This window comes from Platalea leucorodia, assembly GCF_965183815.1.
Source record: "Platalea leucorodia genome assembly, chromosome: Z".
Classification (NCBI taxonomy): Eukaryota; Metazoa; Chordata; class Aves; order Pelecaniformes; family Threskiornithidae; genus Platalea; species Platalea leucorodia.
Window position 1 is genome coordinate 20,330,279 of NC_138858.1, and position 18,335 is coordinate 20,348,613.

General features: G+C 39.3%; 1 protein-coding gene across 6 annotated transcripts in view; it reads right to left on the reverse strand.

Moving 5' to 3' along the window:
- Positions 1-18,335, reverse strand: part of SLC38A9 (solute carrier family 38 member 9) — a 49,067-nt gene that overhangs the window by 24,935 nt on the left and 5,797 nt on the right. For 2 of the 6 annotated variants that reach the window (XM_082335430.1, XM_082335428.1), the window contains exons 1-7: positions 15,111-15,244; positions 7,182-7,314; positions 6,493-6,614; positions 6,282-6,345; positions 6,073-6,166; positions 4,925-5,095; positions 2,232-2,291 (exon numbers count right to left, since the gene is read on the reverse strand). In XM_082335430.1, the coding sequence (XP_082191556.1) occupies positions 2,232-2,291; positions 4,925-5,095; positions 6,073-6,166; positions 6,282-6,345; positions 6,493-6,614; positions 7,182-7,314; positions 15,111-15,220 (754 nt within the window). In that variant the 5' untranslated portion in view covers positions 15,221-15,244. The other 4 variants (XM_082335429.1, XM_082335433.1, XM_082335432.1 and 1 more) reach the window with 4 other exon arrangements.

Below are 18,335 nucleotides of genomic sequence, written 5' to 3' on the forward strand. Positions count from 1 at the left end.
CTTGTACAGAATCTTCACAGCCAAGATCCCATAATTTCTGGAGAGTGTTCTACCTATGGGAAATATGACCACTCAAAAGCAATGTTTGACAACTCAGTTCCAAACTTGTATTTGTTTTTTTTTATCAGAAGTTCAGTGCTAAGATTTTAATGCTAAGCACCTTGCACTCTAAGCTGACAAGTGCTACGGTTCTTTCAAAGACACTAATTTGCCTGAAGCCTGAGCTGTGGCATAGGATCAGCCTTCAAGGTCACATACCTATAACTAGGTGTGTTCAGTGCCCACATGCACCTGCTGGAATCACATCATAGCAACACACCTCTGCATCTGGCTGCGTATTTAGCATTGTAATCTGTCCCCGCACACTTCAGTAAGATCATATGAACAAAGGTGCAAGTGCATCTGTGTACAAAGAGCCTGTATTACTGTACATTACTCTGGGAACACACAAACTAAGGATGACAAACAAGCTACTGTAACAAATGGCAGGGCTAAAACTCATGCACCGAACCAAAACACCCTGTCATCTCGGTGCCGTGCCAGGTACAAGTACATCACTGCTAGACAACACAACAGAAACAATTTAGGATATGCACCCATAAGGCTGCCAAAAGAAAACATGACACTCTTGTTACATGGTGGCTGATCAATGGCAGCACCTGACCAAGTGACTGGAACAAAACCAATGAAACAGGAAGATGCCTTCAATAAAAATGTGTTTATTTGATTTTTGTTAACAGCAGCATTTCTTTCTAATACATGCCTACAAAGTTATGTGTTGAAAGATGAACCTGTCTTATTGTTCTTATAAAGTCTTATTTTAAATTTTGGCATCCCCCAATACATGATAGCCTCCCTCCCACACTGGCTGCATGCCTGTTCTGTTACAAAGGCAAAGTGTAAAAAGTATTTTCTCAAATTTGTTCAGAGACCATCATGTTACTTTACTTCCAGTTTTCTCATTTGCTTTCTCTCCATCGCTTATAAGAGGATTGTTTCACAGACCTTGAAAAATGCTTTTGTTCTTACTGATCTTGGTAGCCCTGAATGCCCTGCCAAGAGTCATCTGAGCATCTGGCAGCCCTTAATTTTGTGAAGCAGCTGCTTTTAATCTTCCAGTTGCTGGAGGATGCTGTGGAATATTGTTGTCTACTTTGTCTCCAAGTTATACCCCCTGCTGCATAAGAATGGGACAGAACAGCAGAAGCAGAAGAGAGCACAAGAGAAAGTACTGCAGCAGCTATTGGTGCCTTGCTGGTAAGGACTGTAGGAGAAACAGGATTTAACACTAGCTCAAATGCGAATCAACTGGTTTGCAGAATTATTTCTCGACTCAGTTGCCTGACTCCAAACAGCTGCTCTCCAGAAACACGGCTGCAGCTGGTATGACACGCAGCTGTCTGGCTGGTACTGAAATGTTTCCCCATTCCTACAAGCACCCAGGATAGCGAAAATTTTCTCCTTCATAAGGAAGAACTACATGTTCAGTTACTATATATAGACAGGGAGATCAGAGGCTGACAGGGCCTAGCTCCTGCCTTCATTCTACGCTATTCTGCCTACTTAAGAACTCCCAACAGACCTATCTTCATACTTGACTGCAGTTTCTTCCCTTAGTTGTGCAAATGTCAGACTCTCCACAAAACACAAGTGCACGCCCATGTGGCCTGACATTTGTTTCTTTTTGCGCTCAAAATCATTAAAGCCGTTCTTACAGCATTTTTTTACATAAGAACGTTGCTGCAGAGCTGGTGAGGGGCAAAGACGCCCCAGCCAAGATTTTAAACAGTAAACAGATCTGATGTGCCTCAATTTTAGGGTGCAAATGTTAAAATTCCTTAAGGCAATTCCTCATTGTGCAACTACTGTTAAGAGGTCTAACATTCATGGTTTTAACGATGATCTATCTGGGTATACACAAACTTGTAATTTGCTTTTTAATCCTCATCCCCACCACTACTTTCTTTCCTTTTTTTTGGTTTGTTTTTTGTTTTGTTTTTTTTTTCGGGGGTGGGGGGTGGGGGCTTTTTTTTCCAATTATTAAGATTTCCAAGTGTCTGGTTATTTGTGGAAGTACAAATCTCACATAGAAAATTACAGGTTTTTTAAAAACAGGTAGTTAGAATTTATGATATACACTTTATAACTGGAATGTGGTTAGGCATGGAAACAGGATCTACCTTTAAATCCCCCTCAGTCCAGGAAACACAATAATAATAAGTGCTTCTTACCTTTGTTACTTCCATTCGTGCCAGGAACAATATCTGTTATATTAATGTCATGAACAAAGTCTGAAAAGAAGAAGAAAATCTTACTATCAACGCCCCAAACCTGCTATTAGGTTTTATCTGTTGACTTGATAAAAATTAAGTAAGGAAATACTTTGGAAAATTACATCAGAGGAGCAATACAGCAGCTTGCACACTCCCCAACCCCAAGTGGATATTTTAAAACTTTCTTTTACAAGTGTTTTAAAGTAGCCCCCCACGGCGCTACTTTCTTCTCAGCAGCCCTGTCCATTTATGAGGTTCCCAAGCCTGCTCTCCCAGCTGCTCATTCCTGTTCCCTCAGCACACCTCCACTTGTCCCAGCTCCTCTGCAGTGTTGTACGGTACATTAGTGAGGAGATGCACCTTAAAACCAGCCTCTTTTGGGACAGAAAAAAAGTGCATGCAACCATACCCCTTAGTCTAGACGGTGTTATACGGAAAAAGCTTCCCCTACTCATTTTTCTGATTTTTTTTTTTTTTTTTTTTTTCAGAAGACGCTCTGTGGGATGCTTTTTCCATGTTGTATTTTAAAGAAGGGAATGTCTGGAAAAAGGTTTAAGTCTCACTGTCCACATTAATCTCTAATAGTATTTTACTTCCAGTACACTCCTGTGCTACTTTATTGCTCTGCCACAACAGGTATTTTTGAGTTTCTGCAACTGCAACAGTGTAAGAGTATTGGATAGCAGTTTCCTTATATTTATGTATATATACACACAGAAAATGCCCATCAGCTTGGAAATTTAATTAGTGTGTCTCTGGTTAATATTTGCTTCTGCTGCATGTGGGAGTATTATGCACGCAGAAAATCAACTGGGGCAGCCGGCCTCAGATTTTTAAAATGCAATTAACAGCAGCTTGTTTCTCGTAAAGAAAGCAAAATGTCTTGTGGGAAGAAAACTGTTTTTTGTTTCTTCATTTTGATTTATGACACCCTGACTCACAAATGAGTTTCTCATACTTACTGATATCAGTTCACTGTATACAACAATCAGAAGATTTAATTGAAGTCATTCGTCACCTCCTAACTTCACCACTGTTTTGTGTTACTACTTAAAAAAAAGTACCTAGTGTGAAGCCATCAAAAGAATTCATAGTTCTTACAGAATTAGAGCATTTTAAAATTAGGTGTAGATAGATGGATAGCCAACTTATGTTTCCTCTGCACTTAAAAAGTGTTTTAGGACTAGCAATTACATTTGTGGATTTATTTCTGTGTCATAAAACAAAACCAGAACAAAACCATGGGACACTGTGTTAAAAACAAAACAAAACAGGCTATCATACTCGGCTTACAGTTCTTGCATACTTTGCATACTACTAATTTCTAGACCATCCTCCCTTAGGAAATCAATTTGTTCCCACCTAAATTGTGTGCAGATTTTTTAAAAAGTCATCTGAATGCACTAGAATTAAATACAGTAGCCGGCTTAGAATAACTTAGAAATGCATGGCTGGAAGATGCCATTGTGTCAAACCTTTATCCTATTACCCATTTTGTAACTTAGTAATTAAGTAGCCACAACGAAAGTTAGGACAAGAATCCAATGATTAAAGTTATCACAGAGCAAACAACTTAAAGAAGAACCCCTAACAAACACAGGTAAGTGATAAAATAACATGCCAATCTCAAGGAGAAGCAGGACTTTTTTCCTAGAAAAGGAACCGTCGTGATCATTCTGAGGTTTGCTTGTTGGAATTGGAGTTATGTGGTTTAGAATAATTTAGGATTATAGTGCTAACCTTATTAAAAAAAAAACAAAGTCTAAAATGAAATGGCCTTAACATATGAATTAGGTCAGCTGTAAAATACACCAGTTGTTAACCAATAAAGTATGTCCTTCAGGGATGGTGGGAACTCTAATTAAACATTGTTCAAGAGGTATAAGCGTCTGTGCTGTTATTTGCCTCAGAGATTTGTTAATTACCTTCAAAACAGAAACTCTTAAATCTTAGTTGAGCTATTCAACGCTATGAGTCAGATTTTCAAAGCTCTGAATTCCATCATTTATTCCCACAACACTACATACCTAATTGATTGTATCCACAAAAGCTTGTGTGTCTGTGCACGTACATGGGTGTAAATAACAAATATGTTTTCTTTTGTAGCAACGCCAGTCTAAGAATCATTCTTTCACTGTGCTACAGTTCATCATTCCGTCAGGGATGCTTGCAGAAACTTTCTATACGGCAGCACTCTAAGTGTGTTTGCTGAAATCTAGAATGAAACTTTTTTTTTTTTTTTTTTTTTTTCATTAACCTGGATCATTTCAACAGCCTAGCCTGTTATATGGCTGTTCAAATAGTTACAGCCATGCAAACAAGGGGGGAGTGAAAACACAAAGTGGAAACAAGCAACCAGGTTTGGGTTGTTTAAACTACACCAAGAAGCCTCACTACCGACTTGCAAATCAGATAATTGGTACTTTGTCTTTCATTAAAACCACACTTTGAGAGATTGAGAAACTGGCTTTGAAAACATACATGACTGTGCCCATAACTCCACACACAGCTACTTATTTTCACCTGACTTTTCACACAAAGTAACAAAAAAATCAAGATTACGTAAAATGGACAATCCTTTTACAGTATAAAGCAAAGTTTTGATCTTTCCACAAGATAGCTGTAAAAGTTAACTACAAATCAATACTTACTGTATATAAACTTTCCTGTGTTGAACAGAAAGTTGGACATAAGCACCCAATAAACAACCATGGCTCCAACAAGCGATACCATAGAAAATAAGAGGCTTGACCATTGACCAAAGGATCCAAAGTAATACTTGCAAACATCTGGGAATTCCCAGTTTGAGGTATCTAATAAAGCTGAAGAAGATATAAAAAAATAGAAACATATCTAAACAAAATGTTATATTAGACTCAGTAGAACTCTTCATGACAGGATGTGTTCTTGTTTCAGAATATTCTGACACAAATTCACAGTGCTTCCAAGGGCTAAGAAGATCGCTGTTAACTTTAAAGTATAACACTCATTAGGTGTTTGACTGAAGGAGCCTGAAGAAGCAGAGGCTTTTATTGTGGCTTTTTGTACTTTGAGTACTTCTAGAAGCACTGGAATAAGACATGGTGGCAAAAACGCAGCCATGCATATACAGCTAAAGCCTTCTGCAGGACTTATGGCAAAGTAGGCCAGACCATGAACTAGTCCTCAACAATGCCCTGAAATGAGTTGTCACAAACTGGAAGTCTTAACTGCCTTTATTTGAGCAAGTGAGGGGTAAGTTTATGCATAAAAGCACCAACTACAAGAGCTGCAAGATGAGTTTTGAACAATAAAAGTACATTCTAAGTAGAACCATTGTCGGTGAGGCAATTGTCCACAAATTGCTTCCAACACAGAATATACGCAACTATTAGGGTAGTACAGGCATACAACGCAAGTGCACCCAGCTATAGCCCACGCTGTTCCACTGTGGAACATGATCAGAAATACACGTAGAGAACTGGACAGTGATTATGGAGAAGAAGGGAAGCCTCTAACCCCATAAGTCCCCAAATGTTTAGTAAATGAACACCTGAAACATTGCTTGCTGAGAGTTTGGGTTTGGCTATAATACTTAGGTCCCACAGAACTGAAGGATAATCTAATAAGGGAAGACAGACATTTAGCTTACAGAGCTTAGATCCAGACTACAAAAGCAGGGAGACATTCAAAGGAACAGCTTTTATTTGCAGGTCAGGTCTAACATACAGTAACAATATAGATAAACTAAGAATCTGTTAGATCTCTGTATTTCACACTTGATGGAAATAGTTGCATTATGAAGCCTTGTATTTCTTACGTATCATTTTCCGTGATTTCACAACTCTGTAGCAGCAATAAAGAGTCAAAATGCCCATCAGTAAGATGAGAATGATTCCAGAAGTAAAGCCTGCCTGTTAAGAGGGAGAAATACAGTTTACTTTCTTTATCAGTAACACTACAGACAAATGAAGAGCAAGCCATATTGCCAAAAACATTTTCATACGCATACATTTTTCATAGTTTTACCTGTTTTATTCCCCATGGGATACTTAATATAGATGTACCCATCATTGTATTCCATATCATAAATCTAGGAAGAAAAGAAAAAAGCTAGTGAATAATTTAAGAAGAACTCTTACTTCATACTATCATCTTAGCGACAGTAGTTATGCACAAATACAGAACATTCAATAATAATGCATTTTCTAGCTAATATATGTCAAGGTGCTTAACATACATTGTCACTATACTGGAGTTTTTACCATAGCCATCTGTGCAACTGTCAACTTTAAAAGCAGTTCCTAATGGACTGTACACGTAGATTTCATCAGGAGCTGGAAGTACATGATCAGGAGCAATCTAACAAATGGATAAAAACCAAGACTTATTAGTAACACCAAAGTAACTATTGTTCCAAATACAGTAAGCAAACTGTTGTAAATCACAAAATCTTTCCATGAAAAGTACATTTTAAAAAAAAAAAGGTTGGACTACATTAATTTTCTCTCCATGAAAACAAGAGTTGATAGGATTTTTAGCTAGATAGCAGAAAATAGATTTTTCTTCTGCAAAATGTCTGTAACATAGTATGCATATGTCATGCTAGTTCAATCACTGCAGCTGACCACTGCTTAAATCCTCTTATCGATAGGAAAAATGAGTACACACATCTGGGCAGCCTGGACCACTGTTACAAAATTCAAGCTGTTTGTTTGTTTTCTTTGGACTTCTTTCTTTGTGCAAGAAGTCAATCACAACTAGTGATAACACCTTGTTAAGGCACTCAGCTACTAGATACTTACTTCAAAGCAAGCTGCAGAGTGATTCTCCCCCGACCTTTATTTGTGCTTCTTTTATAAACCTAGGCTGTGGAAGACCCAACATGCTAAAGACCACTCAGTTAATCTGGCCCTGTCTTTGCCTTACCAATGCCCTGTCTGCAGGAGTTGTGAGCCTGCTATAGTAATGAATCCGCTTGTTCATTGCTGAAGCTTCATCAGTGACTCTTTGCATATCATCGTTCACACTGACTATGTTTGTAGGCTCCACATGAAATGGTCTAAAGGAGGGGAAAAAAAGAAAGAAAAGGAAAACCCTTAAAACCTTAGAACACGAGAGCTAACATACAACTCAGAGAACAGCTTAGCATAACTCAGGATGAGCCTGTCATTCACTGACACAAAGCAAATGCAAAAATACCACTGCCATGAGGGAAGCTGCCATCCATGAAAGAACCACGTGTTTATAGCATCCATATTAAAATGGCCTCTTGCCCAGATTCTGCGGGGCAACCTAACATCAAAATTCAGACCTAATATCCAGTCTATTAGTTCTCAACAATGAGTCACACCAGAACTACATGTTAATAAGCTTGGTCAAGCTTATTCGTGCTATAACCAGTGTTGCTAGAACTAGTGATGAGGAACAGAGATAGAAACAGAAAGCATGAGAATACAGAAGCAGAAAGAAGACAAAGAGAGGAATGATCGGTGGTAATGAGGACCACCTATGAAAAGGCTAGGAACTACTAATCTAACCAAAAACACTGTATGAAATTGTGTTTAATGGGGAAGAAACCAAGCCCAATTAAGTCAATGTGCTCATACTATTTTTAAGCCACACAACCGGCAATGGAATTTGTCACAGAACATGGAACAACAGACCTTCATTTGCAGTTCGGAACTACTTCACAACTTCCCTTCAGATTTAATTAGGGTAATCACGGAGAACAGGACTGTCAGCGACAGAAGTCCTTCATCTCTCATGCAGAGATGTACAGAATACAGGTCGTCTCCCTTCCATCTTCCTCAGCTGAGTTAGACTGCAGACACCGCCACAGCCCCTAAGGGACAAAGCAGCCACACCACACACCCTTTGTCTCCTCTGCACACACGTAGGTACAGAGCCATCAGAGTGAAAAGCTGCTCCTGAAGTTACAACACAACATAAATCTAGATTCATGCAAGGGGCACTACCAGAGACATGCAACCTAATCAAGATATTGCAGAGATTTTTTTTTTTAATCGAGTACAATTTACTTCCATATAGGCATACTACACTATTGCCTAAATCTGACATTCACTCCTAGCACCGACAGGCTAGTTTCTCAAACGAGAGGGGATACTGGTGAACTGTAAGCCTTGACACAGGGCTTTCACCAGTGGTTTTAATTCCTAAAGAAATCTCAAGAGCTTTCTGATCTTTTTCTTCCAAGTTGATGTTTAAATCACTCGGAAACAAGAACGACCCCAAAACCAGAACCCACAAAAGTACAGATCACAAGTTTCAGGCTACCAAGAGCAGAAATTAGGTTAGCAATAAATTCATGCCATTTTTTCCTGTAATATGAGCAAAGCCTATTTGAATTGACTGTTTTCCAATACCCATTTCTGGCTCAGACTACAAAGGAACTTGGTCAACCCCTCCTGCCCCAGCTCTCAATACTGTGACAAAGGTCCCATTCTCTTTCCCAGTGAATCATTAAGCATTTGCATCATGGCACCACCTTTAATCTGGAAGGAAGAAAAGGAATACAGCTCTGACGCTGGTTGCTGTATCTTTGGAAGAGATGAAGGTAGGTCCTTATTCCTGTGTGCTTAAGGGGACACAGCAGGTAAGAGTATTTATGGGCCTAATAAAACCTTACTAACGAAAGTGGAGAACAAAGAAAAATAACTTCCTTCTCCACAAATTCATTCTTTCCTTCATCTTAGACTTCATTAATTCTTACATCTTCCTTCATCATGGAAAAAATGGCTTCGATTTGATAAGCCATTTCCCACTTACTGAAAGGAAAGTGAACACACTTTCAATTTTTAAAACGTTCTCAATTCACTCTTTTTTTCCCATGTCTATGACATGAAGGGGGAGATCCCCGTTTTGTGTGTGGACTTCTGTGGTGTTCTTATAAACAATTAAGAGAGATACAGCAATTAAACAGGAATAAATTTTAAGCAATAGCTTTATTACTCAAGTCAGAGACACACAGGGCTAACTAATTCCATAGGTACGTAACATACAGAAATACTCATGGACTGTCAGCTCTAAAGGACTTAACTTGTTTTAGCTTAAAATTTATTGGGCTGATCCAATCATTGGACACTGCTAAAAAATGTTTCATTAGAAGACCTGTAAAATAAAGACTGTAGTTATGAAAACAGGAAATGTAATGTGTTTAAATGCCTCCCCACCCCAGTTAGCTCTCTGCTGTTTTCTTTTTGGATCACTGACACACGTCATATTTAGAACACGAAAGTGTGTGTTTTGCACATGGCAGCTGCATAGTGTGAAGAGCTTCATGAGGACTACCTCTTTCCCCATCTCCAGTTAATACTTTTAGTACATCCCCACAATCTTCCATTGCTACTGTGGAAAAAAATGACACTGAGACAAAGTCTACAGTTTGTCTCAAAGCAAGCAAATCTGTGGCAGAGATTTCCTTCAAAATGTGTTCAACAACTGCTGACATGGATGTGAAAGAAAATTCTTCCAAACTGGAAGACAGTGGGAGATTATTTTTTAAAGCAATTCAAGTTAAAGCCATGGATGATTTTAAAATTAAAATAACAGAAAACATGAATATAATATCCTATTTTATGGTGAAAGCAAGCAGTGTTGTTAGTCAACGACCAAACAAATATCAAGAAAAAATTTCATGTGTAGCAAAAACCTATCTGTCTGGAAGGTAAGAAATTCTTTAGAGAAAGATATTTCATTTTCTTCAGTATTATGAGCAGAGTCTGGATTGAACAAGCAATTTATGGTCCAGCACAAAATAGAAGTGTATGATCCAGAATCTAATCTATGGTTGAGGAAAAAAAAAAAATTAAACAACCCCAAAGAAATTCTATTTTTCTGTTGCTGCTGCTTCCGGCCTGGAGGAATGCACACGTTTAATGCTGCTAGTACTTGGGCTACTGTCCAGCCATCAGTTTCATGGTTGTTAGAGGCCTCTTTGAAAACATCAGTCTGACTTGGAAGCTACGCGGGCAGGCTGGGATGCAACCTTCCTCCCTATCTCCGCTACAAGAGGGTAGTGCTTTGTCTAGGATCAAGGTCATTTCCCAGCCTCCAGCTACACCCAGATCAAAGACTGCTTGTAGGCCATACTGAGATGAAAGTCTGAGAAGCTCTCAGAGACTCAAAGAAGTTCTCTAAGACTGAGATTTTCAAAGCCCAAAGCAGGTAGGATATAATATGGGATGTATTTTGGAAAACTCTCTTTAGGGACCTTAAGTCTGACAGACAAGCACTCTGTACATGCAAGCATCAGCAGCTGCAATAAATTCCTAGAAAACTTTCTGATTTATACAGGTAATCACATTATATCTCTCATGTGGCAAAACTATTATGAAAAGGATGTGGGACAATGTGATCTGGGGGAAAGGGAGAGGTTACACGACTGGAGGGTGTGACTACTAATGCAAAACAGTGCAAACAATTTCCATGCATTGAGATAGAGCATGGTGTCCAATGAATAAATTATATCTATACTGAAAAACACAATTACAATTTATATTTCAATAGCTAGCCTGAAAAACAATGCTCTTTTTACCAGGGCAAACACACCAGTAGAACACAGCTGTTTTTCACAGCACAATGAGTATGGACAAGATGCAGGATCTCATGCAGGAGGTCCACACCTCCCACACACTACACCCCACACATGTACTTCAGAAACCATTCCCAGAAAACCTGCAGCTACATGCATCTGCTAGTTATTTCTCACTCAGACAGAGGGACAGTTAATAAGAATTCTAGTGCTGGTCCAGGAAAAGGGAGAAGTCACACACGTTACAAACTTGGGTAGCACCTTTTGCAAGCCAAGAAAACAAGGAGAGATGCTCATGATTAAAGTTGTTTCCAAATATTGTGCTAAGCAAAGTTCAAGTGTTGGATTTGGAGGGTTAGGGGGAACAGCACAATAGGAAAATTTGTTTTGCAAACTACATACAATCTTGCAACTGCTAGCATCCATAAAGGTGCTTACATCTTTTTTCTGGATATTTTCAGCAATATACTACATCTTGCAGAGCAATGAACCAGTATGGCGAATACCTATCACAAGAAGTTTTAAACTAAATAATACTCTATTCCGAGTACCTTTACTGAAGTATTTTTAAACAGCAAGCAGCTGGTTCTGGATATCTGATCAAAAGTAGTGTTTTAAGTATTGAGCTATTACGATATAATACAATTTTTTGTGTCAGTGTGTGTTTTGGCGCTACGTGATGGTATTAATGACTTCACATTAGACAAACTTTTCATATTTAAGTAAATATGAAAAAAAACCTCCTTACAGGATGCTTAACAATTTCTTTCCTCTCCTCCAAAAAGACCCCCACCTTAGCTTATTTCACAGATTTCTTTGACACCCCACATCAATCAGTTACTTTTCAGGCATGTGATAGCATTATTACACAGAAATAAAGCCAGTAAATTCCTATGGCTTTATTGTTTCGCTGAGTCACCAAATTATTACAGGAATGCTGTATATGGCACAGCAGAAACTAAGGAGTAAAATTGATTCACCATCATGGAAATTAAAGTAAGGAGAAGAAGTAATAGTAAGAAGGCTATACTTACAAGTTGCTATTTCTTAATTGGGAACTGCTTGTCTAGATAGGAACATTATGGATGTCAGTGCACTTCTCTTAAGGAAACCTGCTCCAAAGAATTCCACGACTGACTTGATTTTTACTTTCTAAGCTGTCTGAATTTACATAAGCATTGTAAACAGTATGCTTACAGTTTATCCTATAAGATCTTTATTCTCTTGGCAATACATTTTACTTAAATTTTTTCCACATTCAAATCACCATTGTCATTATAATGATTACAGCATGACCACACAAGTGTCTTAAAATGCTGGATGCAGAACCAAAATAACATTTCAGAGCACGATACTAAGTCACCTCTGTTGCTCACAGGATACACATTTTAACAAATAAAGAATCACAATCTTCACCATACCACATTTCAAGCACTGTTCCCTCTTCTGTGTCATAGGCAAAGCTATTCTACTCTTCTCTTACAAAGAAATACGAAGGTTCTTAATTAAGAAGGTTCTAATTCTTCCCCGTTAGGACACAATAACATTAGGAATTAGTAAAAATGTTAGCAACACAGAAAAATGAAAAGCGGGCAATGCAGTAAAAAGACCGCATAGGTTTGGAGTGGTAAAAGCATAATGAATGCAGAAACGGTAGTTTTGCACAGGTTAGTCCTGACCATTGTCTACCTTTTTGTAAGTTAAAAGAACTTTAAAAATAAAAGGGAACCAACCACTTTTGCATTAAAAAGGTTTCTCTGACTGCCATCAACAGACACTGTTTAATTTATAACTCTTTAATTTCACCTACTGATCTCTCCCTACATTGTGTGAGAACACTACAAGACTTCAAAAAGAATAGAAAAAGGAAGAAAGCTTGATCTCCCTTTAGCAGGGGGCACCGTCAAGTTTTTTCATATGCAAAACAACTAACACAAAACATCTTTTGTTTCTTTGAAGGTTCAAGTATGCCTGAAGACAACTGCAGTATCTGTTAACAATAAATAGATTTGAAGTGCAATCAGAAGAAAAAAAAGAAACTCCCTCTCGCATACAATAATCATCAATAAACCATTGCAGCAATGACATTCTAGTTTTTAAAGGGACCTACAAAATGGGCAAACCACACCTAATACATCGTGAGTAATTCGGGTCATTGTGAGGAACAATAACATCCTCTTTAAGAGGATTAAAAGTAGCTTTATATTTCCCCCCAAATTAGCAAAAGAATACTAGACAAAATAATTTACAACTCTAAAAAACAATTAGCTTATTGTTCTTATGTAAACACGGAAAAGCATACCTTTCAAAAATCCCAAATCCTCCAAGCTGTTAAGAAAACCAAATAACTATGTAAATGGCGTCAAATCAAACAAAAGAACAGAATGGCACTAAGATAGACAAACAGTGATTGTAAGCAAATCACACAAAACACTTCATGAGCTATCTCAATCAAAGGAAAATGACCACCCATCAACAAACGCCTGATCAGGTTTCTGAATAGCAAGTTTAAAAATTAGCAGATTAAGCAGAGCACATCACCTACTATTGCACTTGCACTGTTCGATACTTTTATGCATGATAAACCTCTTTTCCTGGAGTTGCTACTCCCTAAAGCTCTAATGAAGAAGGCCTTCAAACAGTCCACTGCCTTAACCACGCCTGACACAGACCCTGATGTCCTCCTCTTCCTCATTCCTTCTTCTAAAGATTGCACCGCTTCTTCTAATACACAGAGATGGAGTTCAGCCTTGTTTGTCCCAACTATGATTTCCAGGCCTTCCTGATATCCCAGGGCTCATGCCCTTCATCTCTGTGCTTCTGCATGCTTGGAAGGCAAAAGACTAGGTTGTAGAAAATGGGAGAATGAGCTGAAGGGAGGAGCAATAAAGACAAAGTAGATTGATCCGCAAAGCTGGAGCTTGTGGAGGTAGGAACACAATCCAAGTACACATTTCTGCTTTTGGGGAGGGAACCAAATGCTACATGACCTTTTATGAAGCTGAGTCTCCAAACGTAAGAGATCACAAGAAAAAAAACACACAATGAGGAAACAATACCTAACCTCACTTTTGAAAAGTGGATCTTGGCATTTTGATATATTGCAAAGGTGTAAACTTCCCTTGTTGCTCTGGTATCACCACACCACCTGAAACCCATTGCTTCTCAAACACAACACATACTTCCTCCAACACAAGGAGCTCCCAAAACACATATAAATTAGCAGTCATCTTATACCAGGACGGCCTCAGACACTCCTCAGAAAGAAGATAAAGCAAGAATTAATTTTGCACACTTCCTTTTCCCACCTGGAAGTACTCTACTGTTCCTTAATCTTTATATATACAATTCTGTATGCTCCTACACCTGTGCTCCATTTGTTCCCCTGGGCTCACTCAGATCCTTATCCTCCTTCCTTTGCTTGCAGAGAAAAAAAGAGATTGTTTAGCCCCTGGCTAACAGCTAAGCAGGCTCTCACGGCTTTCCAAAGGTGCAGGCTGGGACAGCAGCAAAACACTATAATAAAGAACTCTTTTTTTTTTTTTTTGCTGAAGTGGGCCCCAACAAGAGGATTTTGTATACAACAGTGCCATCTTCAGTTCCTTCAGGAAAACTGCTCTACTGAAATACGATGCTGGATACAAACGGCAAAAAAAAAAAGCCATAAACAGAGTCCAAGAGGTAGCATAGGACTATTCCTTCATCTAAAAAACAGAGCTGCTGCCTCCAGCTAGCATTAGAAGGTTAGTTTCCACTCTGATCTCAGATTTGGTTCCAGCTCACAGAAATCTTAACTGCAACAGTAGAGGAAGTCTCCCACTCCAACCTCTTCTGGGGAACAGAGCTGTTAAACTAAGAAAACATGCAAAATAACCACTTAGCTAGATACATATTATTTTTGCAGGCATGGCAAAAAGGCTGGGCTGATGAATTTTTCATATTTGCTCAATCTCAAAAGATACTACAGTTTTTTTCTTAAAGGCAGTAAAGGGCGCTCAGTTGCCTCAATACTAGCAAATAATGTATTTTTCCAGCATCACCTGCAGAGTGCATACACAGCCATTTACACATACCAACAGCCATTTATCTACACCAGCTGGCAAGCTTTCTTGCATAGTCTCAACATTTCAGTTTGTTGTGCTAAATAAAAACCATCATGCTTCAGTATACACACATGATATTCAGTGTTTGAAGAGCACTGTAAAAGCCACATGCCAAGTTCTCACTGGAGCACCCTCCCTGACGTGATGTCAATAGAAAAGTCTTATCCTTACAAACAAAACACAATATGAACATCTGTTCACCTGGTGCTTTGAAATAACATCACAGAGACAAAGTAGGATCCTGGTTTCCAAATGTCAGTCTTCTGTGTTTGTGGGATTCTGTTGCTGAAAGCAAAGATTAAATAACTCATTGCTACATAATCATTCTGTAGGTTCAGCCTTCCTCGTACCTTTTGCACTTAAAATCTTCTGGACTGAACTGTATATTCATGATTCCGTAATTGCTTTCATCGCCTCCCACAGGAACCAAGAGAGGTTTGGTATCCTCTTCCATGTTTGGTGAATGTGCCTCCTTCCAGACTCTGTCAGTTACTCTGACCTAAAAAAAAGGAAATGAGACAAATGCAGTTAAGTAAAACTGTGTCCCTGCTACAAATTTAACGCTAGCTGAGCCTCACAGTTTCAGAAGCTCCTGGGGTGAAAACCACCAGAAAATCCCTTCAACTTGCCACTTGAGAATTCTCATTCCATAATGCAAACACCATGGGGACAGTACTTTTCACAACACACTATCCATTTAAGTAAAGTGGTCAATGTACGATTGTGCTCTGGATCTCTTTTAGCACCGCTGCAGACAATATAAATTAAAGGAATACGATGGATGCTGTTACTTATATTGGGACTGAAACAGGTTCGTAAAACGTGAGGCTTGCAATCTGAATTTCCTTTGAGCTACCACAGCTAAGAATCAAGTCCACCATGTGCAAATTAATGTTAAGTATATTCGTACGTAGGTCTTATCTTCCTGCCTTCAAAGCATGGGACTCCTTTTCTTACTGCTCCACTGTAAGACCAGTGTGATTTTTAAAGGAGCTGTATTTCCAATTTGTAACATACGGTTGAGAACAATTTATCAGTTATTAGAGACTATTGTTTCACTAAATTACCTCAAACTGTGCAGCAGACACATACACAGTTTTCCAGTGTATTTCCCAGAATAAAGATCAGATTATTGCAGTCTACTGTGTCCAGGCTCTTTGAATTAAAGGCAATGAATGGTTTAATAATGCATTAATAATAACATATTATATGCATTCAGAGCACTCCTGGCCAAACAATGGGGAGCAGATTGCTTTTAAGCTAATGGAATTCTACTTAGACTGAATTACAGACCTCACATGGGACTCACTGTGGTCTCGTGCGGCTGAACAAATGTGATGGTTTTAACAGCTCTCATCCCTGCTACCTCCTGAAGAATTCCTCAGCCAGGACTCCTTCAAACAAAAACGGTAAAAGTACCTGCTCTTTCAGGGGGATTGTTTCCTGATGCTTTATAACATTAGACAGGAAAGACTGATGAGAACCAGAGCTGGCACGAGATAAGGAAGGATGGCACTGTATGTTTGAAACCTGGGGTGGCAATGGAGGAAGGTAAGATAGAAACAACAAGGTGTGTGTCATCCTTCTGCATTCTCATGGAAACACACTGTAAAGGCCCAATCCCAAAAATTACATCAACCTATGTTAACCACTGACATGGCTCTGTCCCTTCCCAGCTGCATGTCGCCAGTCATCTTACATTAGCTCATCCTGCTAATGAAAGAAGCTAAAGGGCAGTATGAAAAAGGAAGGAAAGTTAGCAGTTTTCAACCAAATTGACTCTCTAGGATTGAAACAATTGCTAAAGGAACAGTGGGAAACCACTGAAGGAGCGCGTAGGGGGCACTGCAGAAGCACTAAGACAGGCTCCGCCTGCTGAGGAAATGCATTTTAGAGGACAGGCACCCAGTCCCCCTCTCCCTGCCCCAGTGTGCTGAGCACAGGTAATGGCTCTCTGCTGGAGGGGACCACTGGAGCCTCCAGTTCATGGAAATGCTACTGAAAGCACTAGTCCTGCCCTTTACAGCTCAAGGGCATTTGTGTGATCCCGCACTAAACTGGACTGGGAAGACCGATCCGAGATGAAAATTAACCATTCTTCCCCTTGCTTTAAATCCAAATCAGTGTTGAGCTTGGGGCTTGCTGTCCGGCTGCACACACTTGCATGCCTGTGCAAAGGAGAGGATAGTGCATGGGTGAGGCCATTTCATCTGGCAGTGCTGCCAGTTTCCTCCTAGTTTCAGCATCCATGAGATCTGAATGCAGTTACTAAGTTTAATGGCATGATTTTCTCTTGTTCATTTTAGCTCTTTGAGAGGACATAATACGCGATCAGTGGTAATAATCCAGGCAATCTTAAGAGCCTTATTTGCACTCCCTGATAGCATCCTCTTTCTCTTGCACTTAATTTTTGCTGTGACACTCTCTAAAGCTTTTTTCCTCTCCTCTTTCGAGAGCCTTTCCAAGATGGGGCTTCTCTTAGCTACCTTAACTTACAGTTTCCTCTCTTCTACCACTCTAGCCCTTCTATAAACCATCAGTTCAGATTCTTTACCCTTAAGTCCTTCCCTTCCACATCATTGCTGCTGGTTCTTTGCCCTGAACTGAATGTCTTACATTCTGTCATCCTTCTCAGCTCCTCTGGTGATGCCCAGTTTTTGAATTCCTGCTCCTCATTTCCTCTGTATTTTCTGTCTCTCCTACACACTGTCAAAATTGCTTTCCAAACCTGCCTTTACTAAGCACTGTTTACACAGGGGTTTCTTAGTTCATAGCAATATTTTTATTACCTTTCATGTGGCACTCTGTTCCTTTCCAAACCCCATTTATAGCTCCCCTCTCGTTCATTTCTTTCCTATTGATTTCCCTTATTTTTCTATAGCTCTAGGTCACCTCCTTCCTCCCTAATGATTCCACAGTACCTTCCACTCCTTTTACGCCCTGCACCCTCCCACGGTTAAATTCACCCCAGTGCACATCAACTTCCTCCAGCAGCTACATACTTCCGAAACAAAACCACAGGCCCCAGAGATTTCACACACTACTACAGATACCCACCTACTCCTCTGCCATTCCCATTACAAAACACCTCTTGCATCCCTTTGACCACACCTGAAGACAGCAGCCTTGATGGACGTTTATTTTTTGTCTTTGTCACCTCTAGAGTCTACAGCCTCTTTCTTTCTAAGACCTCACCAGTGATCCCAGGTAGAAGACTGGTAATATGGTATCATGTTCTTTTACTCCATTCTTTTCTCTTTTTCACCTAAACATCCTGCATGCTTTTTCTGAACAGATACACCTAGGTCTCAAAAGCAGATCCCTCACTTGTTCTGGTTTTTGCAACACTCTACGAGTTTAAATCACATTTTGGATCTATCCATAAAAATGCATATGAAAATTTAAATTCCTAATGGCTGAACTGAA